General features: G+C 41.3%; 1 protein-coding gene across 1 annotated transcript in view; it reads left to right on the forward strand.

Annotated features, from left to right (window-relative positions):
• arhgef39 (Rho guanine nucleotide exchange factor (GEF) 39) overlaps window positions 1-17,659 on the forward strand; it is a 67,303-nt gene that overhangs the window by 21,131 nt on the left and 28,513 nt on the right. Inside the window, exon 5 of the mRNA XM_083999444.1 lies at window positions 12,914-12,984. Coding sequence (XP_083855570.1) covers window positions 12,914-12,984 — 71 coding nt within the window. The remainder of the gene's footprint in view (window positions 1-12,913; window positions 12,985-17,659) is intronic.

Below are 17,659 nucleotides of genomic sequence, written 5' to 3' on the forward strand. Positions count from 1 at the left end.
AGACACTAGTTTTTGTTAGCTGTAATTTCATGCGGTCTTGATCTCGCTTGTTAATTAGTGGAACAAGGAGGAGAAATGGGCTGAAACGTACTCTTCCAATGCAGCAGATATCATGACACTGGTTTATCAAGCTGCTTGCTTGTATCTTAATTAGGGCCCCGCTCGTCTTCTCATCTCTCCGCATCTTCCGGCGGAGCACTCCAAATGTTTCCATCCATCCATCATTGCGAGGGAGAAGTTGCCTGTGAGACGAGATGACTCTTTCGCCTTCACATCGGAGGCGCTTTACCGTATATCTCATTTATGTTCGCTTTCTCCCCGTACAACAAAAGGAGCAGTTTCCCCCCTTGATTTTTTTCTCTCCATGTTCCCACGCTTCTGGGATAAGGCAGATCTCCTCAGCGCAGCTTTTCCAAGCCATGGAAAAATGATTGTGATGCACTAATTCACCTTTTTCTGCTTCTGATGGGATACCTCCACAAATCTCCAAGACAGAACACCAGTCTGATATCAGCGCTGTCTTTTTCAAAAATGTAAACTTTGTATAGCTTATTGTGGGAATCTCAAGGGAAGGGCAGGGATTGGTTAAGCTTGCATGTATGTCGGCATAACATACAGGGATAAATCTTCCAAATACGAGCAAAATGGCAAGACTCAAAGACAAATGATGATGAGCTTTTTTCTTATTTTCCTTTTAATGACCACAGGCGCAACCAGGCTCAGCTGGGTGCAACATGGAAGAGAGAGGCCGAATATACCGTCGGAGAGCTGAATACAGAATCAGCAGGTGGAGTCGGGTTGTATTGAGCTTCTGTAATTACACAAGCTCCTCTCATCCTCCTTTTTAAAAGCAGAAACAGAGAGAAGGAACATATGCTGTCAATGGTAGAATTAACAGGCAGCTGATACATGTTGGTGCAGCAGCAGCTGGAATATCAGCAGGGCTGGTTATAGTTGTGCAAACAATTAGGTCACAGACAATTTAATTTAAACAGCAGTTCTTCTCCCTCATATGAAAACGCTCATTTATAATAAGCACAATAAACATTAACAAGTGCACTCGCAAAATGTCAGCTTTTATTTATCCAAAGGGAGAAAATGAACCAGCCCTTTTGGCGCCCAGCACTAGGTGTCTTTGCTAGGTTCAGACAGATGTCATTTTCCAGCCAGGCACCCATGTTTCTTAAACAGCAAATGCCGAAGGGGTGCGTTGGTCTCCAAATTAAATGTGGTGAGGTGCATCGCTATCTTGAGGCAACAGAAAAGGGGTTGACTAGCAAGAAATCTGGCCTGAAATCAATGTCACAGTATTTCAGTTGGTTTAAGGGTGTTAAAGATAGCAATACATTTACGGGCGCCCAGTGTGCTGAACTGAAAACACATGCAGAAGTCTCAGTCCAACCCAGAGTCAGTAGCCTACTGGTCTGGCTTTATTGACATGGAGACCTAAGGTTCAGCTGGACTCATAATAGGCTTTTCTTTTTCTCACTATTGTTAGTAACTTGAAGGCAACATAATGTTACACGTCTGTTTTCAGTAGGTACTGTACAGTACAGGGTTTCCGCTACATGCATTTTTTTCAAGGCGGCCCGCCACGACTAAATTATTTCCGCCACTGCTTCAGTATTGGGGCGGACGCACAATAATAGTCTACCAGTTACTTTGCACCCTTTTCCACTACACAGCTCTACTCGGCTCGACTCGACTCGGTTTAGGTCCATCACAGCTGAGTTCTTCATAGTATCTCAAACTCACTCGTCTGCACCTCCATTATGGACCACAGTGTTGTTTTCCACACAGCAGACATTTAACTTGTGTAAAAGAATAACAAATGTCTCAGTAGGCTACAGAGCCGTGGTCGCTGTTGCTGGTGTGTTTTTCAAATTAGCGGGTTTGATTCTCATGTCGGACGTCACGCTCGAGTGCAAGTGGAAAAGCCAAAAAAAAAAAAAAAAAAGTCAAAAAAGGCCATAAAGAATAAACCCCCATGTTATTGTATAATAAAGAAATAGATTGTATAAGTTTAACACCACGTAGCCTACCCCTTTTGTCGGTACGCAATAATGTTGCAATCAAAAAAGGTAGCTAACTTGTTGTTGGCGTTATTATGAATCGCAAGGGCAAATATTGCTAACATTAGCATTAGCATAGTAGTCGATTGTGGCTTTCTTTTTTTTTTTTTTTTGATTTGTTTTATTTTCTTATGCTCTCTTGTGTACATGGAGCTTCAGCTGTACTTCCTGTGTGTTGATTGGTCTCTTTCACCAGGCTACCTTGCTTATTGAGAACATGGGAGGATGGGGTGGGGATGGTCCAGTACCGGTTCACCCAATACGCACACTATGCAAGTTGCGTAGGGCCCCGCAAAAATAATAGAGGCCCCGTGAAAAAAACTAAACAAAAACCTGACGACGTGACCGTCCGTCAGGCACGTGTTGGCCTACCGGATTCAGACAGCATTTAGCACGCCACGATGAAGCGGAGTTATCCCTCGGGGAATAACTCCGCTTATTTTTAAAGACAATGACCTGCAGGAACAGCAGTCAGGTAACTCTCCTCTCCGGGTGGGAGAGTGGGAGGGAGGGAATAGTCCGTGTTTGACCTGCATCAACAGAGCGATGGGCCCATGGGTGAACCCCAGTCTCTCTGTGCGTATTGCTGGCTTCTATAATTTTTGTTGTAGTGTAGTTACAACTGCACTTATACAAAATGGAAAGTAATGGATAAATATTGACTGAAGATTGAATTTGGTTGCTTGGATACAGGCAAATATAGATGCAGATATCTTAGTGACTTAAATAAAACTTGTGAAATATTGTGACAATGGTGCTAAAAAAAATAATAATATAATAAATAATAATATACATAATTACCTACATTTGAAGTATGTCAAAGTGTCAAGTGCAGCCAATTTGATGGAGCTGAATTAATAGTAGCCTTATCCAGGGTTTCCCCCAGAAAACTGGTTAAGCCCGGTGGTAGGGTGGCACTGGCGGCCCATCGGCGGGCCACCGGTGCCCAAGCGTGTTTTTTTGTGACAGGGGCCTGACCCTGACCGATGGCAGGGCCCTGTAGGGAACAGATTCATTAATGGAGCAGTAGCATTTAGCAGGTGTGATTCCATAAGGCCTTAAGATCAATGTTAAAAGTTGACTAGAAATTTTAAAATATTATCAGAAACATCTGTTATTATAAGACTTTATGTAACATATTTAAACACCAGCTATAGCAGAGTCTTACAGAAAGGCACTCTTGAAATGCTGTTCAATCAACCACAAAAAAAGTAGGCCTAATAATTATAATTATAAAAAAATATTTAAATAAATAACATCAACTGTTTGCATTAAAAACTAAAAAACAACTGCCTGGTGTCTCCATTGTTAAAGTCTAGCCTTATTTCCATGGATTTATAGATCCATCATCCATGGGTTGTTTTTTTTGTTTTTTTTTACACATCTGGAGTCACGTGCACATGACGTACCACGCTCTTTTTCCGGTCAGTCGTCATGGAAACGTGACACTCACGGATCTACTAGAACAAACGTGTGTGATCGCGAACTTTACAAACTGAAAAATGAAACAATGGATCATTTTCACATCAGGTGAAAGCCCCGCGGCTCACAGGAGTCTGGAGCTCTGACGCTGCAGGGGACGACGTGCTAACAGCTAACAGCTACCAGATACTAGCTACCAGCTAACAGCTAACAGCTAACAGCTAACACAGCAGCTGACTGAGCCTCTGGAGCCGCTGCTCGGCTCACGTTAATGTGGACTCGGTGCGTTCCTCTCGCTCAGCTGGTGAAGCAGCGGTCTGATGCTGTCTATTGTCTGATGAGCATGATGTCCGTGACGTGTCCCGTTATGTGCGACGAAGTTGTAACGTTGTCAGGTGATGAAAAAGACACCTGATCACGTGTTTATTGAGTATAAAAACTGATTAAAAAAAATTAATAAACGATGTTTAGCCTGGCGGGGGGGCAAGTAAGGCCTGGCGGCCCGCCAGGCTTATAATACACTGGGGGAAACCCTGCTTATCTATATTTTAGTTTTATTTAATGGTGAGTTATTTCAAACATTAACATGCATGCCCAACATGTAAGACTGTATGATTGTTTGTTTACACATTTAGTTTGATTTGTTCTGAATTTATTCTTAGTTAGACCAACAGTGCAATATGTTTAAAGGGGGGATGAGTGGAAACACTGGGTGTCAGGTGCGACTGTTGAAAGTTTTTGGGGTTCAGTTAGGATGGCCCCTTAGCAGAATTTTGCCTAGGGCCCCATGGAGGTCTGAACCGGCTCTGGGATGGTCTGATACGCTGGTGGTGGTAGTGCAACATCTTGCAGCAAAGGTTTTTGAACACCGTGGTATTTAAGGTAAAATAGACCCAGAATTATAACCAAAATCGCTGCACTTATATCGTATCTGTTCGATATCATCTTTTGTTGCCACCAGCACTTTGTCCTCATGGAGCTACAGCTGATAAACACATTTAAAAGCACAATGAAACATGGAGTAGGACTCCAACGTTTGCTTTGTCACACATTGATATTTCCAGCTCCACCGGATTAAAATGGTGGCTCTGCACTTTAGTCGCCTGTTGCCATGGTGACTTATAGGTAGTCAATAGTTGTTGCCTGTTTTTTATTTTTTTTATTTTCATTCATCACGCACAAACTCAGAACAAACACACTGAGTTGACTGAACCAAACACCGGTCAGCTGATCTAGAAGAAAAACCCGGCGTTTCCCCACCTCGGGGGTTTCGTCTTAATAACCGACCAGCGGGGAAATCAACGCAACTTCCATCTCGTACTCTGTCGTATTTGACTCTGACACATAATCAGTCGGCCTCGCTCTTTCCAACTCGACCCCCCCTCCCCTCCCTTTTCTCTCTCCCTCCGCGTCACACCCATCATCATCATCGATTCATCTGTTCACCAGGAGACTCGAGGGATGTGTCTAATTGTATGATGATTTTAAAGTGCGTTGGCTATAGATAATCATCCGCGGCTGGTGCCTTTACCTTGCTCCGGCTCCGTGGCTGGGAATAGCGGGGAAATTGTTGTCACTTATCGCCATTCAAGGATGATGGATGGCGAGCGCGGCCTGGAGTGTGGATACTTATGTTGCTGCCGGGGGAGGAATAAAATCATTGCCTTTATTAAGTGGCATTCACTAGAGCCGGCTGGATTGGCGTCCTCCCCACTGAGCCCACCATTATGACAGTGATGGGGTCTTGAGTTGATTGTGGCAGTGAATAGCAACCTTCGCCGCCTGTATTGGCCATGTCTGTGTCAATAATAGAGATGAAGCTCTCATAGAGGTGCCAGCAATTGGAGGCCTTGGGATATATCTGCTCTAAGCTGAGCACCATTTAGTATAACAAGGGAACGGCCCGGCGGGGGGGGGGATACTGTAGAGAGTTAGCATGCTATATGTAAAGGCCGTACATCTCCAGAGGTCTCTGGGTCATTGTCATACTTTTCAAACAGTTACAAGTATGCGGCCGCGTGCTGCACTGACCGTGATTGATTTTGTCTTTAATTTGTGATAGTTGGATTTTCAAATTAAGTGCTTTTTATGCGCTCATGGTAGCTCCATTGTCTCCGTCAGCCGAACACAGCGCGGTTCTCCAACACAAGGTCGGAGTTTTGATTAATTTCTTTGAAAAAAAGGGGACTCTTTCTTAAATGTCTCCTCTCTGTGGTCTACAGGTATTGAGTTGTAGTTCAGGTTAATAATTTGCGTGGCATTGTCTGTCTGCCAACCCGGCGGTTCATTGCCAGGTTTGAAGTGAGCCTTACAGTGAGACAAAGCGCCTCAATTATGGCGTGCGACTGTTTTTGTGGTGAATCATTAGTTAATTCCATTGAAGAAACCACATTTTTAAAGCTGAGAGGACGAGTTCAAGACTGTGATTATTGAATGTGAACATTATTGAATCAGTAATTGTCCGAGGTACCTGTGTGGATGAATTAATGCATTAAATGTTTTTGGTAAGAGGTGGATTCACTCATCATGAAAACAATATATTTTTTAATTTAGACACTTTAAAAGATTAGGCTCCATTCAGCTCTCGTAAAGTGCACTAGAGACCCTCTCCAGTACAGACGGGCCTGAGACCACTTGTTGGCACAATAATGAGTCAAACAATTTAATCAAATGGCTCTTTCAGACTTCCCAGATGTACTTGGTGCATCGTGCCCAAGCCTGTCTCCTTGAAATTTCAGCGGAACTGTAAAAGCAGATGTATTCTGTAGGAAATTGAATATAGATGACTGACGCCTTCGCTTGATGCTACAGGTCTCTACATCTGAGTCTTTTACATTTTTTTGTTACGCTTCCAGTTTACCTGACTGACCTGATACTGTATATGCCCCACACAAGGACATCAGAGCAATACACACCTCATTCTATATATGATGTAACATTACTTTGAATATGAACTGTAAATACTCAAATGTAAATAGTGTAAATGCTCATTCAGTTTCTTAAACCTCTTATTGTCTATTATTGTATTTTATATATGTAATCAAACCAACGTGTCCAATATTAATTAACTGCATTTAGGCCCCTTCAATTAATTTCAACTGGATTATGTTTTCATGCGACGTGGATTTAGTTTTAATTGAAGTATTTGCCAAGTCACACATACATTCATGCTGAACGTGGCAGTTAAATGTTTCAGGCGACATGTTTGTTTTCCGCAAGAATATCTGTCCTTGCAGAATAACGTCCACTTGTAGAGACCACAGCATTATTCAAACTTTTTATTATTATGTTTGTATTCCAGAAGGTCAAACTATGGGCTGCTATTGAGTAAGGGTGGGGGGACACTTCGGTTTGGTTCAGTTCTATTCAATTCAAGTTTACTTATATATATATATATATATATATATATATATAATTTTTCATAACCATGTCCCATAATATTATTTATAGAGACCCAACATTCCTACATGAGCATCAATGTCAAGGAAAAACTGTCAGCTGCAACCAAACTTCATGGACAATCAGAGAGACAGATGGGGAGCAGAAAGAAGGAGATAGACTCAATGATACCTCATGAAGATGCATCATAATAATGATGATAGCAATAGCAGTAATAAAAACTGATGAGGCAGGTAGTATGACTAATAATGAGACTAATAATAATGATTGTAGCAGTGGGTGTGGAGCAGGATTTCGGGGGCACTAGGTGGTCCACAGTCACAGATCCAGACTCTACAGCTCCTGAGGTAGAAATACCTGCAGAGCATCAGGAGAGAGAGACAGACAAGAAAGCACCAAACTATGAGAGAGAGAAGCAATGTTAGGAACATGTATTAATGGGATATGAATCAGTACAGATGGAGAGGGGAGTGGAGGAGAGAGGAGCTCAGTGCATCATGGGAAAGCCTCTTGGCAGTCTAGGCCTCCAGTGTCATCAGTAAGGAGTGGTTCAAGACGAACCAAAGCCGGGCCTAACAATGAGCTTCACCAGCTTTACTCTTAACCATGGAGAGGGCATCTCCCACACCCACAGGGGAAGATGTTTCCACAGCTCAAGGCTCCGTAGTCAAGTCTGCATCAGCTGCTGAGCTGTTTTCCTGCATTATTCCATGTACAGTGACACCATAAACAATTTAAATTGAATAAAAAAAGACATAAAACATTGAGGAAATTTAGTTTTCAGAAAGAAAATAGTTTATCTCGAGTAGTTTCAGTTTGTTTTTTTGTTTAGCAGCAGCAACATGTTATATAAAACATAAAATATGATAAACATAATCATATAAATGAGGCAGTTATGTTATAAACCCCTCCCTTCAGCAGTCATATACTTGTTTCCCTACAATATTACTCTCTGAAAATTGCCTAATTGCACTTCCACACATTTACAGGCCACTTCATGGTGTCCATTTGCCCGTGGATGGACCCAAACAGGTTACACGAGTCATTCCAGTCATCCACACTTGAAAGAAAGGAGAACTTTGTTTGTTGTATTTGGCTGAACAACACAATAAAATTAAGAAACTGAGAAATAAATATGAAAAAAAAATACATGAATACGAGGGTAGGCATAGAAACTTGTGTCACATGGTCCTGTGCGGGCCCCTTGAAGATGATTTGGCCTCATGATGCCTAATGGAGCGGCACACAGAAACAAAAGCCGCCGTCCTTCTGGAGTTTGAAGTGTTTTTCGAACGTCCACGTTTACAGAGTTCCTTTAATCACCCTTTTGGAAGAGAGATAAGGCGCTCTTCACAGTCCCTCCATATTACATATTAATTGCTTAAGTTTGGACAGTGGAGTATCTCTCGTCCTTCTGTATTTACCACAAGTGTGCATTCCTTTGCTTTTAAGCTTTTAAGTTGAGTAATTACCCACAAGCCCATGCCATGTTCACTAACCCATGCAGAAGCCTGCCAGCGCCTCTTGTCTCTTAATTACAAATTTGAATCCTTAATGCATGTATGGGTAGCAAAATAATTAGACAGATATTTCCTCCATCGCTTTTTTCTTTACCGACGTGTGTGCAAATGCCCAAATGACCCGACGTGTCTGACAGGAGAGAGAGAAAGAGAGAAAAGCCCCGCATATCATCTGCATATTACAAAGGAATTAGCTGCAGCGCGGAGCGGTGGTGGTGGCGGTGGCGGGCGCATCCCCTCAGCCAGCGCACAGCCACACGCTTTCTAAAAGCTGCATTCTTCATTAGAATATCTGAACTGTTATAAATATGGCTCAGATTACGTTATTGTCTCATTACCCGTTCTTTGCTTTGCCGCTAATGAGCGGGACAGGACAGCTAAATGAGAGAGTTCCGTTTACATTATTTGAAATGTGCCGTAATAATGATCATCGTTGAGTGTTGCTTTTTTGTTGCGCGGCTGCTTTAATTAGATTTTTCCCTCTCCGCTCCCTAACAAGAAAAAAAAAGGGGGGGGTGGATTGGGGCATTGCTAATAATACCTGTAATGTATTTGTTATTACAAGATGAGACAAGATGAGAAAGAAGGGAAATTATTTCTCTTTCTAAGTGTCTCTTAATTGAAGGCGGCATAATTGGAGCTTGTTTTGGCTTCCGTTTCATTTCTAATGAGTAGTCGACAATGCCTTCCTCCTCTGCCACCCACAGACCCACTGCTGTGCGAACAAATTCACGGTAGTGCAGCGCACACTTGACCAGATTATTCACAACACAAACTTTTACACCACACTTCTTTTCTACCACACTGACGCTGCACAACTGACTAAACAGACGCTGGTAGTAGAACCCACTCTGTTGTCATCCAGCTGACAGGCCGAGCGCGATGAGATCCACAACTTTGATTCTTCTGCTTGTGCGTTAATCTGATATTATCATGTCACATGTGATGGATGTTCACATGAGCTGAGTGTGGGCTGGCTTCTCTGCAGGTGGTCTGAACTGGAGCTGTGCCGAGTCGACGCTGTGAATGATGTATTATCATAATTAAAGAGAAACATTGCGGAAACAATTAGCAATAACGAGTATTCTTAGTATTTATTCTCATGAAAATATCTATTTTGTAGCTAAGAAAAGCATGAACTTCCATCTACTTGAACAGTGCATAGCTATGTATCACTAATTGGAGCTTTGAGTCAGCAATTGTCATGAGTAATTGATTATTTTATCACCAAACTGATTAACTGCTAATCAGTTTTGCCATTTTTCAAGCAATCATTCCAAATATTTGCTGGTTAATCAGAATCAGAACTGTTTTTATTGCCAAGAGCAGTAAAGGTCAGTTTACAGCACGGGGAACTTGTCTTGGTGTCAGGTGCAAACATGAAGGTACCAAAAATGGTTTAAAGGGGGGGATAAAAATAAAATTAAAAATTTAAATAAAATAGAATGAATTAAAATATTCTAGTGCAAAAGATATGCATACTATATGCAAAAGATATGCATATACTATACATACACATATACTATATAAAAGAATAGAATAAAGATATACAAAAAAGATATACAAAAAACTCAAATTAACATTTTGGCTTTTGGGTGAAATAAACCAAGCAGTTTATAGAGGAACTATGCAGGATTTTACCTTAATTAAACAGCTTCTGAGTAATTGTGATGGTTAAATAAATGACTTGTAACTTGTTAAAGGGAGAATGGAGGCTATCTGCCTTCCACCTAGCGTCTCTTGGCCGAAAACCAACCTTGTAAGATCAGCGCCTCCGACCCGGTGCCCCGTAACCCATAATCTCTTGTTAATGACAGATAAGACTACAAAAATATACACTTCGTAATAAACAACGTTATCCACCGCTCCATGGATTGGATCCTCATAAAAGTCAACCAACAAAGAAAACAATAGCAAGGAGGCCATACTGTCGGCCACATGTGGCATACTGCTTTATTCTGACAATACAGCAAAACAGAGGAAAAGCGACTAGTTCTCCTTTAAATCCATCATCTAGGACTTTGGGATATCGAAGTGGTCACATTTCACTGTTTTCTGACATTTTATATTAGAAGGTGATCAATCAATTAATTGAGAAAATAATCATTACTGTTGCAGCCCTTAAATACAATGATAAAAGGTTGTCAATTCCCATTTAGGTGACATAATAAAGTTGTCAGAATCCTGTTGAGCAAACAAGTTTGTCAGTGCAGCTTTAAGAACCACAATGGTGTTTTCTGACACTCTCTACACACAGTACACTACATACAGACACCATCACACCACACAGTTGTCACCCCGACACATCTCGTCCCACTCGTGCCACCAAATGGACGAGTGGCGGCGGTGTACAGTCTGCTAGCTTGTCACTAATGGCCTCTCTCACTGGCACCGCTGTGTCTCTCAAACAAGCCCAGACTGCACAAACACAGGGCTGCGAAGACAGAGACAGACACTGGAAATCAATGTCAATTGTCAATGCACTTCAAGGTCACATTATCCCAGTGAAAAGGATAAAGATTTCTGAGGAGGCTAATGCTTCACAACTGTTACTTTAGATGAGACTAAAATTGGCACAATAAGTTCCTTCATTGCACTTCAAGCAGATTGCATTTTAGTTTTTTTTTTTAGAGAGATTCATTCACATGCCACTTAACTAGAGGAGCCATGCAGGCAGCTATGGGCACTTGTCTTTACCCCCATCCAAACTCCAACTTCTCACAGAAAACTGTTTTGTATGGGGCCGCAAGTTCATGGAAAAAGCTTCCAAGGGATATTCAAACCACCAGAGAAAAGAACTGTTTTAAGAGGAAACTTGGAACATAGTTGCAGTCATCTGTTATTTTAAATGACATTTTTGTATGGTTGTTTTTAGTTTTTTTTCCAGGGATGTCTGATATTGAAATATTTGCCGATATCCGATATGCATCCGATATGCTGGTGCTGTCCACCACTTAATTTCCGATTCCGATAACCGATACCAATATACAGTATGTGCAGTATGCCTACGTGACGGTCCGCTGGTGCTTAATTTGCTACGAAATCCAGGGCTTCTACTCGTGTAGTGGTGACTGTGTTCGCAGAAATGGAGAAGGCATCCATGTGAACAGCAGTAGAACATGGGTCAGTCCTGACAACTGCTGCCAGGGGCAGGGGGCATGCACAGTTAAAGGCAGAGTTCAACATTTTGGCAAATTGGCCCATCGCCATAATCGCTACAGTCATAGCAGTAGCTTTGTTACCTTTAATTGTCGGTGCAAGCTATTTTTAGAACGGCGCAGCGGAGCGGCAGGCTGCTCAGAGCTACGCTACGGAGGCTCATGGGATTTCTTGGTTTCCCTCATCAAATACACAATCCAACAACTCCACAACGCTCTGGTGGACAAGTTGTGACCTGCACATTCACCACACTATGAGATAATAATGGAACGTTACGAAACGGAGCCGTTTTCGAGGTAAATACAGAGACTGCTTGCTGAAAAACTGTCCCTGAACGCAACGCGCATCAGCGGTTTTGCATGAATTTACCTCTAAAACAACTCTGTGTGACGTAACGTTCCGTTATTATCTCATAGCGTGGTGAATGTGCAGGTCACAACTTGTCCACCAGAGTGTTTTGGAGTTGTTGGATTGTGCATTTGATGAGTGAAACCAAGAAATTCCATCAGCCTCCGTAGCGTAGCTCTGAGCAGCTCACGGCTCTGCTCTGCCGTTCTAAAAATAGCTTGCACCGGCAATTAAAGCTAACGAACCTACTGCTATGACTATAGGGATTATGGCAATGGGCCAATTTGCCAAAATGTTGAACTATCTCTTTAAGCCATGAATGTTGTGTTTACAAACTGCAGCGAACAAACCTACAGACTCTACCTTTGAGTTTATGGACCAGAAAGACTAGCTGGTTATCTAAGCTGGTTATCTATCTTTAGATAATGGGGATCCATGTAATAAATAAATAGTTTGATTTAGTTTCGTCACATCATAAGTAAGACTTTTTTTTCAGACAGTGATGTCCATTGACGTCCATTTTTTAAAAATGGTTCATCTTGGTTCGTTCACCAGTTCTAACCTCTGGATGGAGTCCGAGTCAATGTTTCATTTGTTTTCTGCCAAGCGAGTGTGTCTGAGGATTCAAGTAAAAACCAGTGCAGATCCTCATCTCATGATCTTACAGCTGTATCCGTCAGAGGTTGTCACCATCAACTCCGCTTCAAAGCAAAACCCGCTCTCTCCATCTGTATCATTCAGGAGCTTCAATCAGACACTGTGTGTTTATATATTTTCCTTCCGGCCTGTTGGATTCCTCCGAGCTGCATTTTGTTGGATGTTTTCCTGCGAGGTTCAGTCTGCAGTGACAGGACAAAGAAAACACTGTTAACAGAAATGAAAAGTCGCTTTATTTACTTTGACCAAGTTTTTAAAGTTTAACCTGCGTCTTTCTTTCTCACAGATATTCTTTTAGCAAACAGTGACTGTGTTTATTTCTCTCTTTTCTCACAGGTATAAGCATTTCCTACAAGACATGGCTGCCAACACAAGTCCAGACAACCCAGAGTTCCAGCAGCTTTCAAGTAAGTTTCCTCTCTGATTATTATGCTGCAGCTCCGATAATCACACACAACTTTCACATTCCTCCTGAGCGCTCTTATTGTGGAGGGATGAGTCTGGAGCTTGCACGTGCACATTTGCGCACGTGCAAGCTCCGAGGTCGATGTTGTCACCCCCCTCCACTCTAGTCAGGATCATTGAGGTCCTTCAGTAGCAACTTAACAACAAGTGTGTGTGTGTGTGTGATGATGTGCGTTGCATCACCAGTCGCAAAGATTTCTGGCTCGCTCACAGAGGAATTCCTCCAACTTGTAACAAGCGGTTTGGAGCACAGGAGAGTTAGGCAAGGCTGTACAATTTAGAATAAAGGCCAGAAAAACAAACAAGCAAAAAAAAAAGAAAAGAAGAAAGAAAAGAAAAGGAAAAAAACAACAACCTGTGAAGACTTTCATCGCACCAGTCAGACTCATAGTGAAAGACAGCTCTCATTATCTTCATTTGAGGAACAAAGGAAAGTGCTCCTTTTGCCTCTCATTCCTCATTTGTTATTATTGTCACAGCAGCGCTTGGCTAGTAGAGAAATGAAAGCGAGGCAAAGCTCGGTATGCGTGTAAGTTGGAGTTTGATGTGGATTTTGACATAATTAATTGGGAGCGGATCAGAGGATATTAAGCGGGAGCTATATTAATAAATAAAATCTCGAACATCAACACGAATCCCGATAATGACTAATTTCAATCGTCAAATAAACAGCAAATCTGACTCAAGTGCGGATGTACACAAGGAATTATTTATGTGTATCAATTAAAATCTCATTGCTGGTGTGCTGCCTTTGCTTACAAATTAAAACAGCCCCTGACTCTAAGATGAAGGTACATATCTAAATGTGCTCCACCATCGCCTCTTCCTCTTCTCATTAGAGATCCTTTTTTTAAACTCCGATGCTTTTTATTGGAGGGGTGGGGGTGGAGTGGTGGAGTGGGGTTCTGTATGTTTAGAAAAAAAAAACTTCACATAGTCAGCTCGGTTGTGTTGTAAAGGGAATAATTTTAAAAAGGAAATACCAGACAAATCACGTTGTATCTGATTAAGCAAATAGAATCACAAGAGGCTTTCCCGTTGTTATTGTTTTCTTGTTGTTGCCTTTCTGCTTTTTTGTCTTTTCTTCTCCCTCCTCTCCCCCAAGCTTCCCTCTTTTTCCCCGGCAGCGCTCTCAGGTTGAATTTAATTGTTGTAATTACATCACTTTAGGATTTTTTTTTTTCATCGGGAAAGCTTTAACATCGCGCTCCAGTCCCGACTGCAGCAACCGTACAGTAAACCAAGCCTGACCACACTACAGGCAACTATCAGGCTCTGTCAGAGATTTAACATTAAAAGTTAACAGCACTCATACCACAGCCAAATACTCTAAATAGTGAATAAAAGGAATAAAGAGCTGTAAGAAGAGGAAGTTGACTTCGGAATGTGTAATGGGCTAGATGTATTATTAATGCCTCAGCCAGAGCTCAGTCCAAGAATACTGTAATTAGGAGCTGTTGTTTTTCTTAAGCAGGCAATGGAAAATATTCCAAACACGTACAACAAAGGGAAAAAGTCTACACGGATGCCTTGTTTGGTTTACATTGTAATTGTTGTGAAGTTAAGCGAGCCAATTAGGCCGTGATTATTTTAGTGTAGACAAGTCACCCTGAGGATCAAGTTCATCTGCCGAGTTTCAGCGCTCAGAACAAAAGCAGGAAAGTTGAGCTTGAAATTAGAATCCATCTGTTTGTTGTTATTTTGGACGCGTTAATGATGCAGTTCTAAATGTTTACAGCAATTATTATAGCTGACACACAGTAATTGGATGCTTCTATTTTGATGATTTGCCTATTTGTTCTGGGGCAAAGATTTTAAAGCTTTGTACAAAAAAAGTAAGGGATGCAGTTTGAGAGAGTCTTTTTTTTTTTTTTTACAGATACATTTTAAAATAACGCAGTTTGTCCACTGACAGCAAACTAATCAGTTTGATGGATTTACATTGACAGTTGTTTGTTGTTTTAAGTGTAGAAAACTGTCAAGATTTCCATCCATGCCACTGTATTGTTGTCAAATAAGGAAACATAATGGTGATCACCCACCCAGGAAATTAAATAGTAGTAATTGAATTTGACATTTTTATGAACTGGGTGTCTGTAATGACTGCATGAAATCACAAGCAGTCACTAACATAAAGTTAAGTTAAGTTAGTGTTCTGTCAAAGAGAGTATACAGCTAAAGTGACAGATTCACTGGCCAGCTAACCTGTCTGTGTGAAGCAGTTCACATTTGTTCAACCTATGTAGACCTAAAACTAACTCTTACAATGGCTGAACAAAGAAAATAAGGATAACAAATGAGGATTAATTTAATGAAAATCTAATTATATGATCAGAAGAAGGAAAACAGTCATTAAGGAAAGCAACAATCAGCTAGTTTTAATCGCTGAATCACTGAAAGAAAAAATAGACAGAGGTCAAACAGGTGTGGCTGTCTGTCTCTTGGCTGGTAAGAAATGTGTAAAATTAAGTTGTGTATTGTATACATTTCTATAAGGGAACGCTACATTGGCTATTCACTTCTTTTCTTCACAGTTTGATACATTTTCCTGTAGTTATTTCGCTTTTCAAGTCAGATTTGTTTTTAAAAAACACTGAACGTTAACACATTTGGAGTTTTTTGTCAAATGTCAAAAGGGTTAGAGTTAGAGTTGTGGAAAACAAAGTGAGTGTTTTCTTATTTGGTAAAGACTAGAGAACTATCATCGTCAGGGTTTAAATAAATCAGTGTTTAACTCTCTGTGTATTTAGTTGAATGATTGTACCAGGCTCATTACCTCCTTACAACGTTTTGAGGTTTTATAAGAGATGTCCTGAGCAACACTTAAAGGAGACATATTCTGCCCCCTTTCCACAAATTAAAATAGTTCCCAGGTGTCTTAAAGACATGTCTGTGACATGCTTTGGTCAAAATACCTCAAGGATCAAACATCACAGCTCTTTTCATCCTCTCAAAACAGCCCTGTTCAGAACGGATGGTTTCAGTGCCTGTCCCTTTAAATGCAAATGAACCACTGCTTGCCCCGCCCCACCCCTTCTACTGGTACCAGGGTGGTATTATGCAAATTTGAATCCTAAAACTGCATGGATTTCAACCTAGGGAGTCTGCACATTACAGATTTTTGTCAATTCTCACATTTTGGGGGCCGGAAGGCAAGACAAACACCCAAATATATGTTAAAGAGCCTTCAGGAAGTGATATTTCCATAATAAGATCATCACTGGGGCCTTTCCAGACATAGTTTAATGGATCAGTATCAGCTAAAGTCACACAGTTCCTTTCTTTACTGAACTCTAGTGGGTTTTTTCCATCACAGCTCCACAGTGAATATTTCACTGCATACGAGAGTGAAAATTTGTGTGTGAATTTGAAAAAGTTATTTGGCTGCACCAGTAAGTGGCACAGCGCCCGTCTTTGCTAAACTCCCATGTTAATTATCAATGTGCAAAACATTCAGGTAGCAGCTTTTTAATTTTTAGCCAGCGCTGATCGTCCCTCACCCGAGAGAAAGCCTCCGGAGGTTTGTTTGATTTCCACGGTATCTCACCTCTGTTTTTACTCAGCTCCTCACTGACTTCACAGTTTTAAAATCTGAAATACAACCAAGTCATCTGGCTGTAGGTGGAGCAGACATGTATTTTGTATCTTCCATGAGCAGATTTTGTTGTGTTGGTGGGCTGGCTGCACGAGACTAATGATGTTAAAGGTCCAGTGTGTAAAATGAGGGGAAAACAGTGACGTCTAGCATTGCGATTCTATTATTTATCTAATAAATAATTCTATTGTTTATTTATGACCGTGAAACTCTTGAAACGCGCTCTCTGGTTGGCTGGATTTTCCATTCCGTACAAACATGGCGGCGCAAGATGGCAACACTCTCTAAGCAAGACCCTTGCTATATATGTATATATAAAAGAAGAATTATAAGGCTACGAAAACCAAACAGATTTTATTATAGGCAAGGCAAAGCAATTTTATTTGTACAGTATTGCCCGTTTTTACAAACAGTTTGTCTCAAAGGGCTTTACATGGCATCACAACAACATCCTCTGCCCTTAGACCCTCACATCGACTGAAGAAAAACCCTTTTAACAGGGAAAAATTAGAGAAACCTCAGGGTGAGCAACAGAGGAGGGATCCCTCACCCAGGACGGGCAGACGTGCAATGTTGTTACAGACAGGGAAACAGTTTATAGTTTATGACACAGAATGTGGGAAACATGGAAATGTTAAGGGGGGGGCTGGCCAGCTTAATGGGAGGACTATACACACCTATACAAATATATTCATTGGTAGTATATTCAGATTTTGCCAATAAACCTTGACAGATTTTACACACTAGACCTTTAAAGCTTCATACATCCATGGTGTTATATCAAAACACTGATCTTTTGATTCACCAGATAATTTAAACGGAGTTCTGTTTTTTAACTTAGCCCGTGTCATAACTACATAGCTAACAGTCCTATCTGTCATGGTCTGTGTGTCTCGTCCCTTTGGTTCCTGTTTTATTTTGAAGTTCAGTGTCTTGTCTTCCTGTGCGCTCCCTCCTCTGATTACCTCGTGTCTCACCTGTGTGATTGCACCACCTGTGTCTCGTTTCTCCTGTGTGTATTT

Source organism: Trachurus trachurus (genome assembly GCF_905171665.1).
Source record: "Trachurus trachurus genome assembly, chromosome: 23".
Taxonomy (NCBI): Eukaryota; Metazoa; Chordata; class Actinopteri; order Carangiformes; family Carangidae; genus Trachurus; species Trachurus trachurus.